Below are 18,661 nucleotides of genomic sequence, written 5' to 3' on the forward strand. Positions count from 1 at the left end.
CCACCTGGGTGAGATCAAACTGTACTTGTTTTTATTTGCCTAGTTATTCTCACCATCAGGTTCTACCATGTTGATGCAAATGACAAGAGCTCATACTTTTTAGGGTTGAACAGTATTCACTTCTGTATACATGTTACAGTTTCTTCATATGACTATTTGTTTTTATTTCTTGGCTATTAAGAATGATGCGGCAATAAACATGGGAATATTGAAGCCTCTTAGATTGATCTGATTTCATTTCCCTTGGACATATACCCAAAAGTGGAATGGACAGATCATAAGGCAGGTCTATGAGGAACCTACATACTGTTTTCCACAACAGCTGTTCTAATTTATGTTCTCATCAACAGAGTGCAAGGGTTCCCTCTTCCCCATATACTTGATACCACTTACCTTTTGTCTTGTTGTTAACAACAAATCTATCTGTAGTGAGGTGATACCTCACTATGGTTTTGATTTGCAATTGTCTGATGAAGTTCAGCATTTTTTTTTTTTTTTACTTCTTTTGGCCTATCAGTAACAGAGTTATTAAAACAATTCAAAATTAAGATTGTGTATTTTAATTTATGTCTTCTTTTTGGAAGTAGCTGTTTAGATGTACTGATCATTCAAAAATTGGATTACTTGAAATTTTTTTGCTATTGACTTTTTAAGGTTCCTTACATATTTTGGTTAACTTGTCAGATATATAGCTAGAAAATATTTCTGCCACTCTACAGATATTCTCTTCACAGATGGCTTCCTTTGCTGTGCAGATGCTCTTCAGTTGGATGAAATTTTAGTTGTGTATTTTTGCTTTAATTTCTTGTGCTTTTGGAGTCTAGCCTTGAAATGCTTGGCCAATCCAAAGTCCTGAAGTGGTTCCATGTTATTGAAACATTTCAGTTTTATGTCTTACATTTGGGTCTTTAATCCACTTTGAATTGATATTTTGTATATGGTAAAATTAAGTATTTCATGCTTTGTTCCAGACCTTCCACAGAAAGTTCAGCTTTTCCACATTTACTATGTTATTGTGGTTTATTTCATATTTCCTTCATTATGCTGAGGTATGTGCCTTCTGATCTAATTCACTCAGAATTATCATCATAAAGGAACGTAGGGTTTTTCTACATCTGTTGAGATGATGGTTTTTGTCCCTCCTGCTGTTCATGTGGAATATCATATTTATTGATTCCATAATTCTTGCATGTTCATTTGATCAAGGTAATTTTTTAATGTGCTGTTGGATTCAGTTGGATGGTATTTTGTTGAAGATTTTAAATTTATGTTGTGTTGTGGCCTATCATATGGTCCCAGAAAATGGTCCATGTGTGGGGTTTTAGCAGTTCTGTGGTTCCTTGTATTCCGCCCAAAGTTAGAGGAATGGAGATAAAGGCAGCCCCTTGGCCACTTGAGTTAGCACTAAGCTGCATCACAGTTCAGTGGGCTTTAAAAAGTCCTAAAAGTGGGAAAGGGATGAAGAAATGGATACCAGGCCCAAGAGAGATACCACAGCAAATTTTTGGTTCTGGGACAAGTCTGGAGGTTCTGTCTGTGAACACTGGCCTAGGAGTACTGACATTCGGATTTTATCAGGTACTGGATCTCACCGTGGCAGGCCCAACTCTGAGTTTTAAGGTAAAAGTTCAAGTTTCTAATCTTGCCCTACTTTCAAGTTGCAGGAATTCAGCTTTGCCAACTGCCAGATGAGACTGGTAGTAAGTAGGAGAATTGGCAGTGATTGGCTAAGGAGGGTCTAAAAGCTCACGGCTTGGTGCAGAAGTCACGATGCCATGTCCATCATGGAGGAACTGGGCCTGGATTTCAAGTCTAAGTGTGTACTCCACTTCCTCGCCCAAACCCCATGCAGGAGGTGAAGTTTCTCCTTTCATGCTATACTTCTTGAAGCTGAGGGAGGTGTGACATGGGTAATTCATTCTTTCCAGATTTATTCAGTGTGTCTCTTCTTAACATTATGCTAAAAATAGACACTGTGATTGCTCACCTGTTTATTCACCTGTTTGGATGGTGACTTAATGCATGAACAGTTGTTTAATTTTCTCTGTGGGAGAAGAAGAATGCTATAGTATCTTAGTCAACTGATATCTTGGTCTTCTGGTAAGAAGTGATTTTTGAAACCACTAGGAGAAAAGGTGATGGGAATTTTAAGATGGTTGGATCAGGCTAACAGTATCTGAACTTACAGGTCAGTGATTAATTAACAACACTATACATGGGACAGACATGCAACAAAAATCTATGATATATTTCTTAGCATGTGTGTGTATTTGTGTGTGTGTGTGAGACAGAGAGAGAGAGAGAGAAATCTGCATGTAATGAAGTCTCTATTTCCAACTACAAGAAAACATGAGTGCAGAAGATAAACACCATGGTATCACCAGAGAAGCAGTGAAATTCAACATGGAGAAAAACCTATGACAAACTACGGTCTTTTCAGCAAATAAATGCCACGGAAGGGAAAAGAAAGAGCTAAAATGTAGAGAAAATGCTTTAAAGAAACTTTTAATTAACAGGATAACCAAATGTAGTAAAGATAATCATTGCTTCTGATTTGAACAAAACAAGCACAGAAAGATAATTGGTTTCATAAATGTGGAAAAAAACAGATATATGAAAGAATTAATTTTAAAAAATGCTAAAAATTCCAAACATTGTACACATACCTGGCAGAATTGACATGTAACTTGAATTTCATAAGTTGAACAGCTTATCACATCCTCTTTTTCATGGCAAGCATACTGAAAAATGAAGCAGTTTCACATTGTTAAAAATATTTTGGAAACATGTCTTAAATAGAAAATAAAAGTGCTCAAAGTATTTACTGTAACATTATTGTTATCCAAACGCCCAGTTACTATGAAGAATTTTTTTAGCTTTGTAGGGGCCAGTGCCATAGAGTAGTAGAATGAGACTTCACCTATGGTGCTGGCATCACATAAGAGGGCTGGTTGGGTCCTAGTTGCTCCTCTTTCAATATCACTCTTTGCTTATGGCCTGGGAAAGCAGCAGAGGATGGCTCAAATACCTGGACCCCCGTACCCATGGGGAAATGTGAAAGAAGTTCCAGTCTCAGCTCTGGTCATTACAGACTTTTCAGGAGTGAATCAGTGGATGGAAAATCTTTCGGTCTCTCCTCTCTGCAAATTGCCTTTCTAATGAAAATAAAAAACACACCTTCATTTTAAAAAAATATTTATTTTTATTGGAAGGTCAGATATACAAAGAGGAGAAGAGACAGACAGGAAGACCTTAAGTCCAAAGATTCACTCCCCAAGTGACCACAACAGCTGGAACTAGGCCAATCTGAAGCCAGGAGCTTCATTCCAGGTTCTCCCACATGGGTGCAGGGTCACAAGGCTTTGGGCCATCCTTGACTGCTTTCCCAGGCCACAAGCAGGGAGCTGGATGGGAAGTGGGGCATCCAGGACTAGAACCGGCACATGCAAGGTGAGGACTTAGGCCACTACACTACCATGCTGGGTCAGTAAACTTTCATTTTTTTTTTTAAAGATTTATTTTTATTATTTCTTTATTGGAAAGGCAGATATACAGAGAGGAGAGACAGAGAGGAAGATCTTCCGTCCAATGATTCACTCCCCAAGTGAGCGCAACGGCCAATACTATGCCGATCCGAAGCCAGGAGCCTCTTCCGGGTCTCCCACGCGGGTGCAGGGTCCCAAAGCCTTGGGCTGTCCTCGACTGCTTTCCCAGGCCACAGGCAGGGAGCTGGAAGGGAAGCGGGGCTGCTGGGATTAGAACCAGCGCCCACATGGGATCCCGGGCGTGCAAGGTGAGGACCTTTAACCACTTGCGCCACCGCGCCGGGCCCGTAAACTTTCATTTTTAAAAAAGGAATATAGAAGTATAAATACCAGGAGTATAAAGGCAGTACCAGGACCAATCTGATTGCTCTAGACAAGATTTCTGAGTTAACCTTTGATACCTTTCTTTCTAATCTCTTCCGCTATCTGTCATCTACAACTGTCTTGCTCCTCAACAAACAAGTTCCTTACTTTCACAAGGCTTTACTTCCTAGTCAATTAATAAAAGTTCCCATGCCCTTATCACTATAGCTTAATATCTAGCTGAAGTGGCTGTGAATATCACCTGTTAAATCATCTTGAGACATAAACAAAAGCAAATGTTCTGGGAGGCCTCACTGTTCCCTCGTGGCAAATCTAATTTAATCTCTCTTTTTACAGCAAAATTTGAAATATGCCACTAGATTTCTGCAAAGGGGTTTTTTATTTCTTTTTTTTTTTGGCTGTGCAATATTTTTTAAATTTTTTTTTATTGTTGTTAACATTGTATTATGTGATACAATTTTATTTTGAATTTTATGCTACAAGTCCATATGGTCTGGGATTTTTCTCCCTACCCCAAATTCCCACCACCCAACTGATTTTCCCCATATTGTTACAATAGTATAGTCCTTCAGAAGCAGTCATCTATGATTCCAGTGTGCCCTGACACTGCTGGTACAAGGTCAGACAGTCCAGCATCCCATTGTCTAGACGTGTCCAAAGTTTCATTGGGAGTAGGGATGCATATTGCATTGTGTCTTCACATCTGGATATGGAGGTCTCTACTGCACCAACAAAGGAGTTTTTTAAACTATAAATTGTTGTGGAAATCAATGACTACAGAGTCAGAATTGTTAACATTTCACTATGAATTTCAGGAAAAGTTTATATTATCTTACTTTAATTTTCTGTTAATTTTTTGAAGCTCCCTCATATAAATCATACCGATGTCTAGGCAAGCATCAACAACCTGTACTTGCAGAAAAATCACTTTTATGAATAGTATTCAGGAGGGCTTTAAGTAAAATTTAAAAGAAATCAGCTTTCACTTTCCTTCTCCTCATGTTCTAGTGTCACTAAAGTTGCTTGTCTTCTATCAACAAACATTTGGGAGTCTACTCTGCTGAACCTATGCTGGATCCCGGGGATGTGGAGGTGCATTCAAACAGATCTTGCCTCCATGACACTTCCAGGATAGTAATGGTGCCCATTTACTGGCCAGGCACACAACTCTGACTTCTGTAGCTTGTAATAAATTAAGAATGCAACTCAGTTAATAATAAATCGATCTCTGAGTGCTTTAAGGACAAATGTGATCATTTACTTAGCAAAACTGACTAGATTTGGCCTGCTAAGGGTTATATTCATACCTAAGAAGCAGAAATCTGAATTACCCCTCCTTTGAAACTCTGCCTCCTACTGGGTACTACCTCCCATTTAAGAACGTCAGGCTGCCTGTCACTGGGAAAATGACCCTTAGCTTGCATGCTATCTTCATACTGAAGTTCACCATCTTCCAGATGAGTGTCTCACTCACTGACGCTGGAGCGTTAAAGCCCAACTCAAATTACGCTTTGTGATACCTTCACCATAACCCAAATGAAAAATATCTTAGACAACTTAGTCTATGTTATGCTTTGCAGATAGTACTATTATTTTCTGAAACATAACCTATTACATAATCAGTGTGGTTCTCTCACACCTACACACTGCCTACCTACTCCTTGAAGAGTCACAACAGAGCACAAGGAATGTGAATTTTTGACTCAGAACTGGCTGGAAGCCTGGTTGTGACATTCTCAAGATAAGCGGCCTTGTACAAGTTTCCATATGATTTTGAGCTTCAGGTCTTCCTACAATAAGGGCAATATCACTTACTGCACTACATTGATGTAAGCAGTAAAAACAGCATATGTATGAAGCAGGCATTTAGCACCATAGCATGCCAACTGCTGCTCGTATACCTGCATGCCATGGGTGATTGGTTTGAGTGCTGGTTTCGCTTCAATTCCAGCAAGCTTTTAATGTACACCTTGAGACAGCAGGCGATGGCTAAAGTACTTGGTCACTGCCACCCATATGAGAGGAAGGGCCAGAGTTCTAGGCTCCTGGCTCTGTCCTAGCCTGGACTCAGCTATCACGAACATTTAGGAGGGATACAACAGGTGGAAGATCTCTGTCTCTCTCTCTCTGCTTTTCAAAGGAAACTTAAAAACAACGACAATTAAAAAAATAAAAAATGGTCTATAAAGTCACTAGCAGACTATTTGGCGTACTAATACTTTTCTATTTGTCCTTACGTCCCTGCAGTATCTTACCACAAAGAGCAAGCATAAGGCAAATACTGAATTAACTCACAAGGAACTACAACTTGTATTTTATTTCTTATAAAAGTGTAAATTCTGTACCTTACCTCAAAAAGGCTGCCAGACACTATGATTTAAAGGAAAAGATATTAAGTGTCTTTCTCAGAAAAGCTACTATCAAATGACTTTTCTTAAAGAGATAGTTGACTAAATTTGATCATCTGAAGTTCAAATATTATAAAGACGCCAAAACATGACTTTTCTCAGCAAACTGTAAATACTTGCATTCCAAGCCTTGTATTGGTTTAAGAGGTTGGAGAATAGGGCCCGGTGCGATGGTGAAGTAGCAGCTAAAGTCCTCGCCTTGCACGCCTGGGATCCCATATGGGCGCCGGTTCTAATTCCGGCGGCCCCGCTTCCCTTCCAGCTCCCTGCCTGTGGCCTGGGAAAGCAGTCGAGGACGGCCCAAAGCTTTGGGACCCTGCACCCGCGTGGGAGACCCGGAAGAGGCTCCTGGCTTCGGATCGGCATAGTATTGGCCGTTGCGCTCACTTGGGGAGTGAATCATTGGACGGAAGATCTTCCTCTCTGTCTCTCCTCTCTGTATATCCGCCTTTCCAATAAAAATAATAAAATAAATCTTAAAAAAAAAGAAGTTGGAGAATAGCTATAGCAGCCATCAAATATAGAATTAAGACTAACACCAAGATTCTTCTAATAGTTACAAGGTGCTTGATCCTGACAGATGAGATAAAAGGGAACACTAGCCTTGTAACTTACAATAACAGAGTAAATGTAATTTGTATAGATGGTAGCAGCACCTGGAGAAGCCCGGTCGTATTTAACAGCCTCATTTACATCTGACAGCGTACTGTTTGGAGAGCCTAAGTGTTTACTCCATCACTATGAAGTTTAGTAAATAGGAATAAATACACCACAGTTACTTAAGGGTAAATGAAACATTGCACTAAAACCCAGCTCAATAACTTGTGTAAGTATTCAAACAATAGTTGCCACAATTCTTTAAAATATAAACATGTACTAGAGTTGGCTTAGATGATCAAGAAAGATTAACCAAGCTTCTAATTATTACTCATGTTTTAAAGGTTTTTATTCTCTGGAGTAGTACTAATTCAGAAAGCCATTTATCCAAATTTGGATAGTGAAAATAGACAGGAGGGCCCATGCAGAACACCCACCTGACAGGGAGGAAAAGGCCTAGTGACAACAGGTTATTCATTAGGCACACAGATGATTCTGGGACAGTACAGGATGTGTAATGAGTATTTTGTGCTCCCCAACCCCAAAAAAGGACTTTCAGATTTCACAGATTTGGCCAGAATGGGACAAGTTGAGAATCAAGATAAATAATGAGAGTAATGGATCACATCCTGAATAAAACAGGGTTCTAATAATCTACACTGACATAAAAGGAAAAACTGAAAATTTGACAATGTTATATCTACATTGCTCCAAAAGCATCTCCCTCAAAAAACATAGTTGAGAGAGCAGGTGCCTGGAGCAGTGTGGTTCGAGTGACACTTGGGATGGCCGTATCTCGCGTCTGGCTGCGGCCAACCCTGGCTGTTGCAGGCATGTGCAGGATGAACCTCTCTGCTTTTCGAATAAATGGGAAAGAAGCAAGAGAATTAAAACATACACTTTAAAGAGTAGGAGCAAAAATGCCTGGAAATCATCATTTTATTCAAGTGATTCAAATAAGGACATCCAGAATCCTGTGCATAAGAGCAAATGCAATGAGAAAGACACATCATGATTTCTCGGACTGTCATATAAAAGACACAAAACAAATCATTGCAAGGTGAAATTCTTAATTGAATCCTTTCACCTGCAAAGTGAGATCTAAACTTGAATCCTTTGGCTATGAAGTACGTTACTGGAACAACTGAAAAACCTTCAATGTGATTTACTGATTAGACACTAACAACATATCTGTTAATTTACTAACTTTTACAGTATTTTATTTTGTGGTTGTACAGGACAATGCATTCTTGTCAAAATTAAAGTATCTGGAGACAATAGGTATCACATTGGTAACAGAAAATTTTAAACTTAAAAAATTTACATAAGCAGCTTTAGACAAATAATATGCAGTGTAATAACCCATTATGTAATCATTACATAATTTGCATCCTGTAAGTTTCAGTAATATGATTACTGAGACAGACCCTACAAAATATAAATGATTCTTTCTGCTTGTTTCTGTTTATGATTTTCATAATACATACTGAAAATAGGAAAATTACATTTTGCATTGTAAGGTTAAAAAAAATCCATAATCTTACTGTAGTAGAACAACTTACAAATCTGAAAAAAACTCAAGGGATGATACCAGCCAATCTCCTTGATCCCTTTATTAAAACATGAAATATATGTGAGTTCTGTAAGACAAGACAGACGGTCCATTTGGCTGGAGTGTCAATTTTTCATGTAATTTTGAACCCTGCCATTCAAATGATTTAGCAGATAAAAAGTAGCTACTTTTCTTATACCTCTCTCAAAACCAAGTTAGACAACAAATAATTCATTTTCATTTATTTCACAGAAAATACTGCTGGGAAGTAAAAATACAAAACAGCACTGTATCAATTTCTTATGATTAAATTCAGAAATCTATTTTTTTCTTTAAGATTTATTGGAAAGGCAGATACACAGACAGAAGGAGAGACAGAGAAAAAGATCTTCCATCCCCTGGTTCACTCCAAGTGGCTGCAATGGCTGGAGATGAACCAATCAAAAGCCAAGACCCAGGAGCCAGAAGCTTCTTCTGGGTATCCCACATGAGTGGAGGGTCGGTCTCAAGGCCTTGAGCCATCCTCTATTGCTTTCCCAAGTCACAAGCAGGGAGCTGGATGGGAAGTGGAACAGCCGGGACACAAACCAGTGCCCAATGGGATCCTGGAAGATGCAAGGCTAGGATTTATTTTCTAGGCCATTGCACCAGACCCTGGAAATTTCTAAATTTTAAAATGTGTATTTCATTTTCTAATTTGTTGGTTACTGATCTATAAATGCTGCAAATCCTTACTGTCAAGCATATATGTGAGTTTCAAACCAAATTTCTGAAACTCAGTAACATTAAACATTACAGATAATATAAAGCATTCTCAAACATTCCCAACACAAATAATTCACTTTATGAATTTTTATTTTAACACAAGGATAGAGACAGAAAGGGAGAGAGTGACCAGTCAGCTGTTGGTTTACTTCCCAATTGCCCACAACAATTAGTATGAATCCAAGGCCTAAACCAAGAGACAGGAGCTGAACCTCATGTGGGTGGCAGAATGACCTTAATCATCACTGTCGCTTGCCATGGTCTGCATTAGCAGCAAGCTAGATGGAGTCAGGAACCAGACAGAGTCAGGTACCAAACACAGGAACTCTGACTGGGATGTGTGGGTGTTGGGGGGAGTGGGGGGGGGATGGCGGGTGTCTTAACCAGCATCTTAACTCCCTGCTCCTACATTGTGAAATTTATTTGGAAAATATCTGATTGCCTATTTCGTACCCCAAAGCATGTGAAAAAAAGTGAGATGGCCTCTGCCCTTAAAGTCAGTCTAGTAGACAGACAAATAACTAAAAATAAGTTACATACATATAGCAATAAACACAGGTGCCATGGGAGAATAAGGAGAACAGTGCAGCTGGTCATTTCTTGTACACAAATATATTCCCATTTTCCTGAAAACCTAATGTGCCATTAGTAAAGGGCAATCCCACATATTAATGCCCCTAATATACAAGCCTCAGATAAATTGGGAAAAACAACTAAGAAGTCAATCAGACTACTTCTTAGGAAATCTGTAAAATGGTAAAGAATCCAACAGAGGTCGGCACTAGAGACTCAAACTTATACAAAGAAAGGACTGGTGATAATTTGGTATTTTGTTCATACTAACAAAGTGAAAGCTAGAACAGAACATGTGCATGTGGGCGTGCGCTCACATGCGTACACACACATCAAGACAAAAAAAACAAGCAGCCAAAGTAAATTCTGCAGCGTCTAGCTATGCCTTCTGTGACTGGGTCCCCTGAGTTTCCAATATTATATCTGAGGTCCTCTAAAAAGGGAAAAAACAAAACAGGAATTTTTCTGAAAGAGTTGCTGCATCTCAACTACCAAGCTAATCCTGTAGAGGGCTTTGGAAAAGGACAGGGATCCTGCCACAGCTGCATCTTCTCAAAAGAGGTATCAGTCACTCACGGATGACCTTTTAGGAAGAGAAGACAGCACCCCAATGAGGCACAAAGAGGGATCTTCTGATGGCGGATGCATGGCATATAAGGCTGAGGGAAGAAAGGGAAACCAAACTTGAAGGGGCTTCAAGGTCAGGAAAATGTTTAGATTCTACTCTCAGACCACCCCACCCACCCCTATCATTCCCCACCTCAGGATTATGAACTGAGGCCCTGGCTCATAAGAAAAGTTTCTCAGGATTTGAAATTTGGGAGGAGGGTGAAAGGCAAAGGAAGAATGCAACAGAGACTATATGTGGCCTCACAAATCCTAACATACTCCTTCCTATTTGCAATCAGGTGCCCCTTAAAGAGAAGGGTTACTCTACCCTGTTTGAAAAAGGGAAAGATTTGATAGGTGAAGTACATAATCAGATAAGCATATTTTTCCAAGATCACTAACCCACATGTAGAAGATGGGTTAAAGCTGCCAACACCATACCCCCCAAAAACCAAGGCCAAAACACTATTAATTCAAGAGAATGAGGATGATCTGAACTCAAGCAGTCTCTCTTCAACATGAGAGCAAAGGAGCAGAGAGGAAGAAAAGCCTTCTTAGGAGGAAGTCTCAAATCTTTAACCTCTTCCAGACCCCTGTAAGCAGTCTTACCATCCTACCTCTGGCTTAATCTTTGGCTACCCCACAGGCTTCTTGCCTTTTTAAAGATGTATTTATTTGAAAGGCAGAGTAAGAGAAGACAGAGAGACAGCTATCCTCCATAAGCAGCACAATGGTAGTAACCTGGCACCTTAGCCCATTTAGCACTTTGTACCACTAGGATTCTGTACCACTCAGGACCTGATCCTCCATTCACTGGGATCAGTACCCCAAAAAGACTCAGTTATGGTTTTTGCGACACAAGTGGTTGACCTGCCCACCACTTCTAAGTGTTGTGCATGCATTGGGGACATTGCTCAAGATTATGCCTGCACCCAGCCTGCTCACAGTGGCAGTGCTGCTACTGCAGCTTTGGCACTACATAACAGCACCATCTGGCAGGACCTGTCCTGCGGCTTCAGGTCCACCAAGACTGGGATTCTGATCACCTCATGCAGACAAGAGCAAGATTTTGGGTGTCTATGTGTCTCACTCATCCCAGACCAGCCAAACACCTGACTTAAAGCCATTAGATGGCAGAGGTCGTTTTTGTGCACCCTACCATCCTAGCATCCACATAGGTCCCAAAGCTTCAGGCTCTCCACAGAAACTGAGCAGTACTGTGTACATCTGCCCATCCAGGTTGACCCTAAGGCTTTGGGACTTTGCTCAGGCATTAGTAGTGTGGTCCGCAAGCTAGGGAATCAAGCGACCCTCCTGGGTCCCACAGGTACCTATGAATCAATTCCTTACCATGCACACAATTCTGCAACTCACTACACTAAAAGACAGGACAATGTCTAATTGGAATAGAAGCCATAGTAACTCATCAACACAACATCAGATTTATCTTCATTGAAAAAAAAAAAAAGGCTTCAATATAAGAAACTGTCTTCCCTCCCTTTTTAAGGATTTCTTTATTTGAAAGTTACAGAGAAAAACAAAGGTCTTCCACTTGCTGGTTCACTCCCCCAGATAGCTGCAGCAGCAAGGGCTGGCCCAGGCTGCAGCTGGCAGTTTCTGCTAGGTCTCTCACATGGGGGCAGGGACTCAAACACTTGGGAAACCCTCTGCTTCCTTCCCAAGCCATTAGCTAGGTTAGAAGGGAAGTAGCTGGGAATTGAACCAGAGCCCATACAGGTCGCCAGCACTGCAGCTGGTGGCTTTACTCACTGTACTACAACACTGCTGTCAAGTCACTCTAAAAAGCAACCAAGCGGCACTTCTTTGACTTACTGGTTAAGATGCTGTTTGGGATGCGAACATCACATTGCAGAGGGCTGGGATTTAAATCCTGGCTGCGCTCCTGTTTTAATGTCGGCCTGAGGCAGAGAGTGATGATTCAGGTAGTCGGATCACTATCACCCACGTGGAAGACCCAGAATCAATTCTGGCACTGTGACCCAAAAGGCCAAATGGCTACTTGGGATGCCCACAACTTCTCTTAGAGTGCCTGGCTTAAATACATCCTCTGCCTCTGATTCAGCTTCCTACTAACGTGCCCCATAGGCAGATGAGAGCAGAGGTACCTGGATTCCTGCCACTCACATGGGACATTGGGATGGAGTTCCTGGCTTCTGGTTGTTGCAGGCTTGTAGAGAATGAACCAGCAGATGAAATTCTCTCTCTTCTGACACTCTGCCAAACAAGCAAGTAAATAAAATATGGGTTGATTGACTAAATTAAAAAAATCCTGTGGTGGGGCCAGGGTGGTGGCATAGGACGTGAATCATCCCCCTGCAAGTGCCGGCATCCCATATGGATGCCCATTCATAGACAGGTGGCTTTACCTCCAATCGAGCTCCCTGCTTGTGGCCTGGAAAAACAGTGGAAAACGCCCAGCACCTTGGGCCCCTTACCCACATGAGGGGATAGAAAAAGCTCCTGATTCCTGCTTCAGATCAGCTCAGCTCTGGCCTTTGCAACCAGCTGGGGGGTGAACCAGCAGATGGAATACCTCTCTTTGTCTCTCTTCTCACTGTAAAAATCTACCTTTCAAAAATAAATAAATAAATAAATATTTTCAAAAAAACAGATCTGCTGACATACCACTTACAAGAAACTCACTTTTCTTCTAAACACATCAATTGCCTGCCTCCAAAGTATTCGATTTCATAGAAAAAGCATTGTTAGATCTAAAGGAAGAGACAAGTCCCTGCAAAATAGAAGTATGAGGATTTCCAATACTCCTGTCTCATCAATGGACAGATTATTCCAACAAAAACAACACAAAAGAAATATAAACTGTCCTACAAACTAGACCTAACAGGTAATTACATAACATTTAATCCAACAGCGGTAGAATATACCTACTTTTCATCAACATGTGAAGCATTCTCTAGACCATACAGTATGTTAAAGAAGTAATTTCACCAAAAAATTTGAATTAAATCATGTATTTTTCCTGATAGTATTGGAATGATATTGCAAGAATATCACAAAAACAAGGAACTCAAGAAATGAGACAAATACATGGAAACTGAACAACATGTTTCTGAGTGAACAATGAGTTGTTAAAAAAAATCAAATATGAACTTTATAAATTCCCTGAAACTAATGAAATGGAAATGTACTCAAACTTGTGAGATACAGCAGAAACAGTACTAAGGGGGAAAGTTAACAACCAGAGGCTCTAAGCTGTCACATGGAAACAGCAAAAACACAAACAGAACAAACAACCTAACATTCTACCCAGGAACTCAGAAAAATAAGAATAAACCATAAGCAAGAAAAGGTATCCTCATAGTCAACAGGAGGAAAGATATAAAATCACAGTGGAAATAATGAAATGGGAACTAAGGAACAACAGAAAAGATTAGCGAAATAAAGAGTAGGCTTTCTAAAGACAAACTAAATTAATATACTTTTAGCCTGAGTTTTAAAAAAAAGAAAACGTGAATAAATCAGAGATTAAAACAGATATTATAATCGACACCAAGGACATACAAAGGATCATTAGGGACTATTATGAACATCTACTATATATTAATGAAGAGAAAAATTTAGAAGAAATGGATAAATTTATTGACACATTTAACCTAAACAAAATTGAATCATGAAGACACACAAAACCTAAATAGGCACAATTAACAAAAGTGAGTCAATAAACTTCCAGCTGAGAAATTGGATGGATGCCTAAGATGGATGACTTCACTGCCCAATCCTTTTAAAGCTTTTTTTCCCCACTGCCCACAGTTTTTTTTTTCTTATTCATCGTTTTCAAGATATCAAAAAATAACAAAACAAGAAACAAAAAAACCCTGAAAAAGAGGGAACCCTTCCAAACTCACTCTACAAAGGTCCTGTTATCTTGATTCCAAAATCAGACAAGGGTACAAAAAAGAAATCTAATGGACACAAAAACAAGATTCTTCAACTGGGCCTGGCGTGATGGCGGTTAAAGTCCTGGCCTTGAACACGTGCTGGGATCCCATATGGGCCCTGGTTCTAGTACTGGTGGCCCTGCTTCCCATCCAGCTCCCTGGTTGGTGCCTGGGAAAACAGTCGAGGACGGCCCAAAGTTTTGGGATCCTGCACCCGCATGGGAGACCCAGAAGACGCTCCTGGCTTTGGAAGAGGCTCCTGGCTTTGGATCGGCTTAGCACCAGCTGTTGCAGCCACTTGGGGAGTGAGCCATCGGATGGAAGATCTTCCTCTCTGTCTCTCCTCCTCTCTGTATATCTGCCCTTCCAATAAAAAATAAATACAAATTTTTTTTTAAAAAAATCTTCAACACGCTATTAGCAAACTGAATTTAACAACACATCCAAAAATAATTCATCCTGACCAAGTGGGATTTATACCAGGGATACATGCACAGCTCAATAAGTAGAAACCAATAAATATGCCATATAAACACAATGAAGGATAAAAATCATGTAATCATCTCAATGGTTGCATAAAAAGTATTCAATAAAATTTTACACTAACCCATAACAAAAACCTTGAACAAATTAGTACAGGCAAAAGTTAACTCCACACAATAAAGGCTACACATGACAAAGCCACAGACAACTTTTTTTTTTAAAGATTTATTTTATTTTTTTTGGAAAGATGGATATACAGAGAGGAGAGACAGAGAGGAAGATCTTCCGTCCAATGATTCACTCCCCAAGTGAGTGCAACGGCAGGTGTGCTATGCCAGTCTGAAGCCAGGAGCCTCTTCCAGGTCTCCCACATGGGTGCAGGGTCCCAAAGCTTTGGGCCGTCCTGGACTGCTTTCCCAGGCCACAGGCAGGGAGCTGGATGGGAAGCAGGGCCACCGGGATTAGAACCAGCGCCCATATGGGATCCTGGGCGTGTTCAAGGCGAGGACCTTAACCACTGCACCACCACGCCGGGCCCGACAACTTTTTTTTTTTAAGATTTATTTATTTTTATTGGAAAATCAGATATACAGAGAGGAGAGAGAGAGGAAGATCTCCTGTCCAATGATTCACTCCCCAAGGAGCTGCAATGAACAGAGCTGTGCTGATCCAAAGCCAGGAGCCAGGAGCTTCTTCAGGTTCTCCCATGTGGGTGCAGGGTCCCAAGGCTTTGGGCCGTCCTTGACTGCCTTCCCAGGCCACAAGCAGGGAGATGAATGGGAAGCGGGGCTGCTGGGATTAGAACCAGGGATCCTGGCACATGCAAGGTAAGGACTTTAGCCTCCAGGCTACTGCACCAGGCCCCACAGACAACCTTATATTGAATGGAGAAAACTGAAAGAATTACCTCTAGGATCTGGAACTTGAGAAGGATTATCACTGCTCTTAATCAAAGCAGTACTGCTACAACTTTTAACCAGATTAGACATGAAAAGGAAATACAAAGCATCCAAGTCAGAAAGGAAGAAGTCAAACTACCCTGCTGACAGACAATTTGGTTCTATTCAAACAGAAAGCAAAAGACTACAAAAACAGATCAACCAATTCACTAAAGTTGCAGAATACAAAATAAATTATCAAAAACCAGAAGCATTTTTGTATGCAAATAATAAATCTGCGGAGAAAGTTATACAACCAACTCCATATGGGGCTGGCATTGGGATGAGCAAGATAAATCATTTACAATTCCACTTGGGAGTGCTGTTCGAGTCCTGACTGCTCTGCTTCCAATGCAGCTTTCAGCTGATGTGCCTAGCAAAGCAGCAGACTATGGCCCAAGTAATGAGCCCTGCCCCCATCTAGGAGACTGAAATGGAGTTCTTTAGCTCTTGGCTTTGGCCTCTCCAACTCTGGGCTGTAGCAACTATCTGATGAGTCAATCAACAAATCAAACATATCTGTCTCTGTCTTCTGCTACTCTACCATCCAAATATATTTTTAAAAACCAAAAGAGCAATCCCCTTCACAGTCACTACCAAAAACGACCTTGGAATAAATTTAACTGGGATATAAGAGACTCCTACAAGGAAAACTACAAAAACATTTGTCTTAGAAACTGAACAAAGTGGAAATATCTTCCATATTCATGATTTGGTAGAACATTTTTACAAACGTCTATTACTCTAAGTGACTTACAGATTCAAGACAATTCCCATAAAAGTATCCAGCAATATTTGCATACACTAGAAAAAAATCCTACAATTCCTATGGAAACACCAAGAAACCTGAAGAGTTAGAACAATTTGGGATGCTGAATCCTACACTGGAGTAACTAGGTTTGTGTTCCAGCTCTGCTCCGTATTGGAGACCCAGGGGTTCCTGGTTAAGCCTATTGCAGGTTCCTTCCTCCACATATCAAAGAATTCAAAGCAGCAGGCACAGAGATGTACAGAAGAGCAGGGTTTGCTTGGAGTAAAAGTGCAGGCTCAAGAACCAAGTCATTCGTGAACAAAACAGACAAAAAGGCCAAAGGTCCCAAAGAAACACCTTTCTCTAAGGAAAACCTTTCACCAATTGAAAAAGCATCCATGAAGGGAAAAACCTTGAGGAAAAAGAAAAAAGCTCCGCACAAAGATAAAGCCTGGTCATGTGGGAGGAAAAAAGCTTGATTACAATAAAGTCTGAAACCAGTATAAAAAGCTCCATCAACAAATTTAGGCTTACCTTTCAGACCCTCCAGAGAGGCATTTGGCATGAGGTCCTGGGTGAAGCTCTGTTTAATATTCAAAGGGGACAGTGGGCTCCAGCACCACCTACTTCAATCACACTGCTGAAGACTACAGAAATGTCATAGCATCATGTGTGGTGGGAGTGGGCATGCCCCCAGGGTAATTTTGTTATAATAGCCCACATTGAGGGTACACATGCCACAGCTCTGTAGGCTCTTGCCAGCTAGAGCTGGCCAATTCCCACTGTGGAACTTGTGGTTTTTGCTGCTGGCAAAATGGTAGGGCTTGCTGGTGCATAGGAACACATGAGGAGGCCTGGCCTGTGCATAGGACAGGAAGGGAGTCTGCAGGGTGCACAGGAAGACTCCTTGTGTAGGCCCAGTCAGAACGTCACAGGGGCTATGGCAAGCCTGCTGCAGCCTGTGTGAAGGTGACCAATATGAGCTGTCAACTTGTCAAACCATCACCTTGTCTGTGGGACTCAATCATGAATCCTCACCGCGCATGATTTGGCCAGGGCTGTCAAATTCTGCTAGAATGATCAGGCACTGATCCACAGTTATTCATTGACCCAGCCTGCAGGGTCAGTTGGCAAGCAGCTGTCAGACTTGTGCTCTGACAGGTATTAAACTCCAGCAAGGTGTCTTCCTTTAGCTTTGTACATTCCCACAACACTAGTGGCAGAGGGTGATGGTTCCAGGAGTGGGGTCCTTGCTACCTACCTGGGAAACCTGGATTGAGTCTTGGCTCCTGGCTTTGGCTACACCCAATTCTGGCAATTGTGGGCATTCAGGGAGTGAACCAACAGAAATCCAGTCTTTCTCTGTCTCTCAAGCAACAAGAACACCAACGCAGGAAAATGGTTTTTTTGTTTGTTTTGTTTTGTTTTTTAATTACAAACCAGGAGGTATTACAGTAGCATAAACAAAAATAGCACGGTACTGGCATAAAACAGATAAAAGAACCAAAGAAGCAGGACAGATAAATCAAAAAACAAATCCCTGTATCTACAGTCAATATATCTTTGACAAAGGAGTTAAAAACTTCTCCTGGAGAAAAGATAACCTTTTCACACTGGCAAAAGTAAATATTTCCATGCAAAAGACTAAAAAAAAGATCCTCAGAGATATTCCCCTCCTTACTTTAAAACAACAACTTCCACCACCACCATCACCCAGAATGGATTACTGACCTAAATTTAAGACCTAACACTATGAAAATACTAGCAGAAAATATAAGGAAAAACACTGAATATATATCAAACTAAGATGCTTCTACATAGCAAAACCAACAAGTTGGGGTTAAATATTTGAAATTTTTCATTTGAGAAAATATTAATACTCAGAATGATTAAGGAACTGAAAAAAATTCAACAGTAAAACAACACCCAATCCAATCATAAAATAACAAAAGAATTTGAATATACCATTCTCAAGAAGACTATAAAAGGTTAACTAAGTCATGAAAAAAAGCAAAATATCATTAGCCATCAGGGAAATGCAAATCAAAATCACAATACAGTATCATCCCACTCCAATTAGAATGGCAATTAACACAATGACAAAAATAACAAATGCTGGCAATGATGTGGAGAAAGGAAACCGTTACATAATACTGGTAGGAATGCAAATTAGTACAACCATTAGAGAACAGTATG

General features: G+C 40.5%; 1 protein-coding gene across 12 annotated transcripts in view; it reads right to left on the minus strand.

The window, feature by feature from the left end:
- Positions 1-18,661, minus strand: part of ATF2 (activating transcription factor 2) — a 95,342-nt gene that overhangs the window by 48,476 nt on the left and 28,205 nt on the right. For 7 of the 12 annotated variants that reach the window (XM_040971752.1, XM_040971753.1, XM_040971761.1 and 4 more), the window contains one exon: positions 2,667-2,741. In XM_040971752.1, coding sequence (XP_040827686.1) covers positions 2,667-2,698 — 32 coding nt within the window. In that variant the 5' untranslated portion in view covers positions 2,699-2,741. Of the gene's footprint in view, positions 1-1,987; positions 2,618-2,666; positions 2,742-6,219; positions 6,239-18,661 lie in introns of those variants that run through there. The other 5 variants (XM_040971759.1, XM_040971755.1, XM_040971754.1 and 2 more) reach the window with 4 other exon arrangements.

The sequence above is a fragment of the Ochotona curzoniae genome, unplaced genomic scaffold, assembly GCF_017591425.1.
Source record: "Ochotona curzoniae isolate NIBS_2020 unplaced genomic scaffold, NIBS_Ocur_1.0 contig_2210, whole genome shotgun sequence".
NCBI lineage: Eukaryota > Metazoa > Chordata > Mammalia > Lagomorpha > Ochotonidae > Ochotona > Ochotona curzoniae.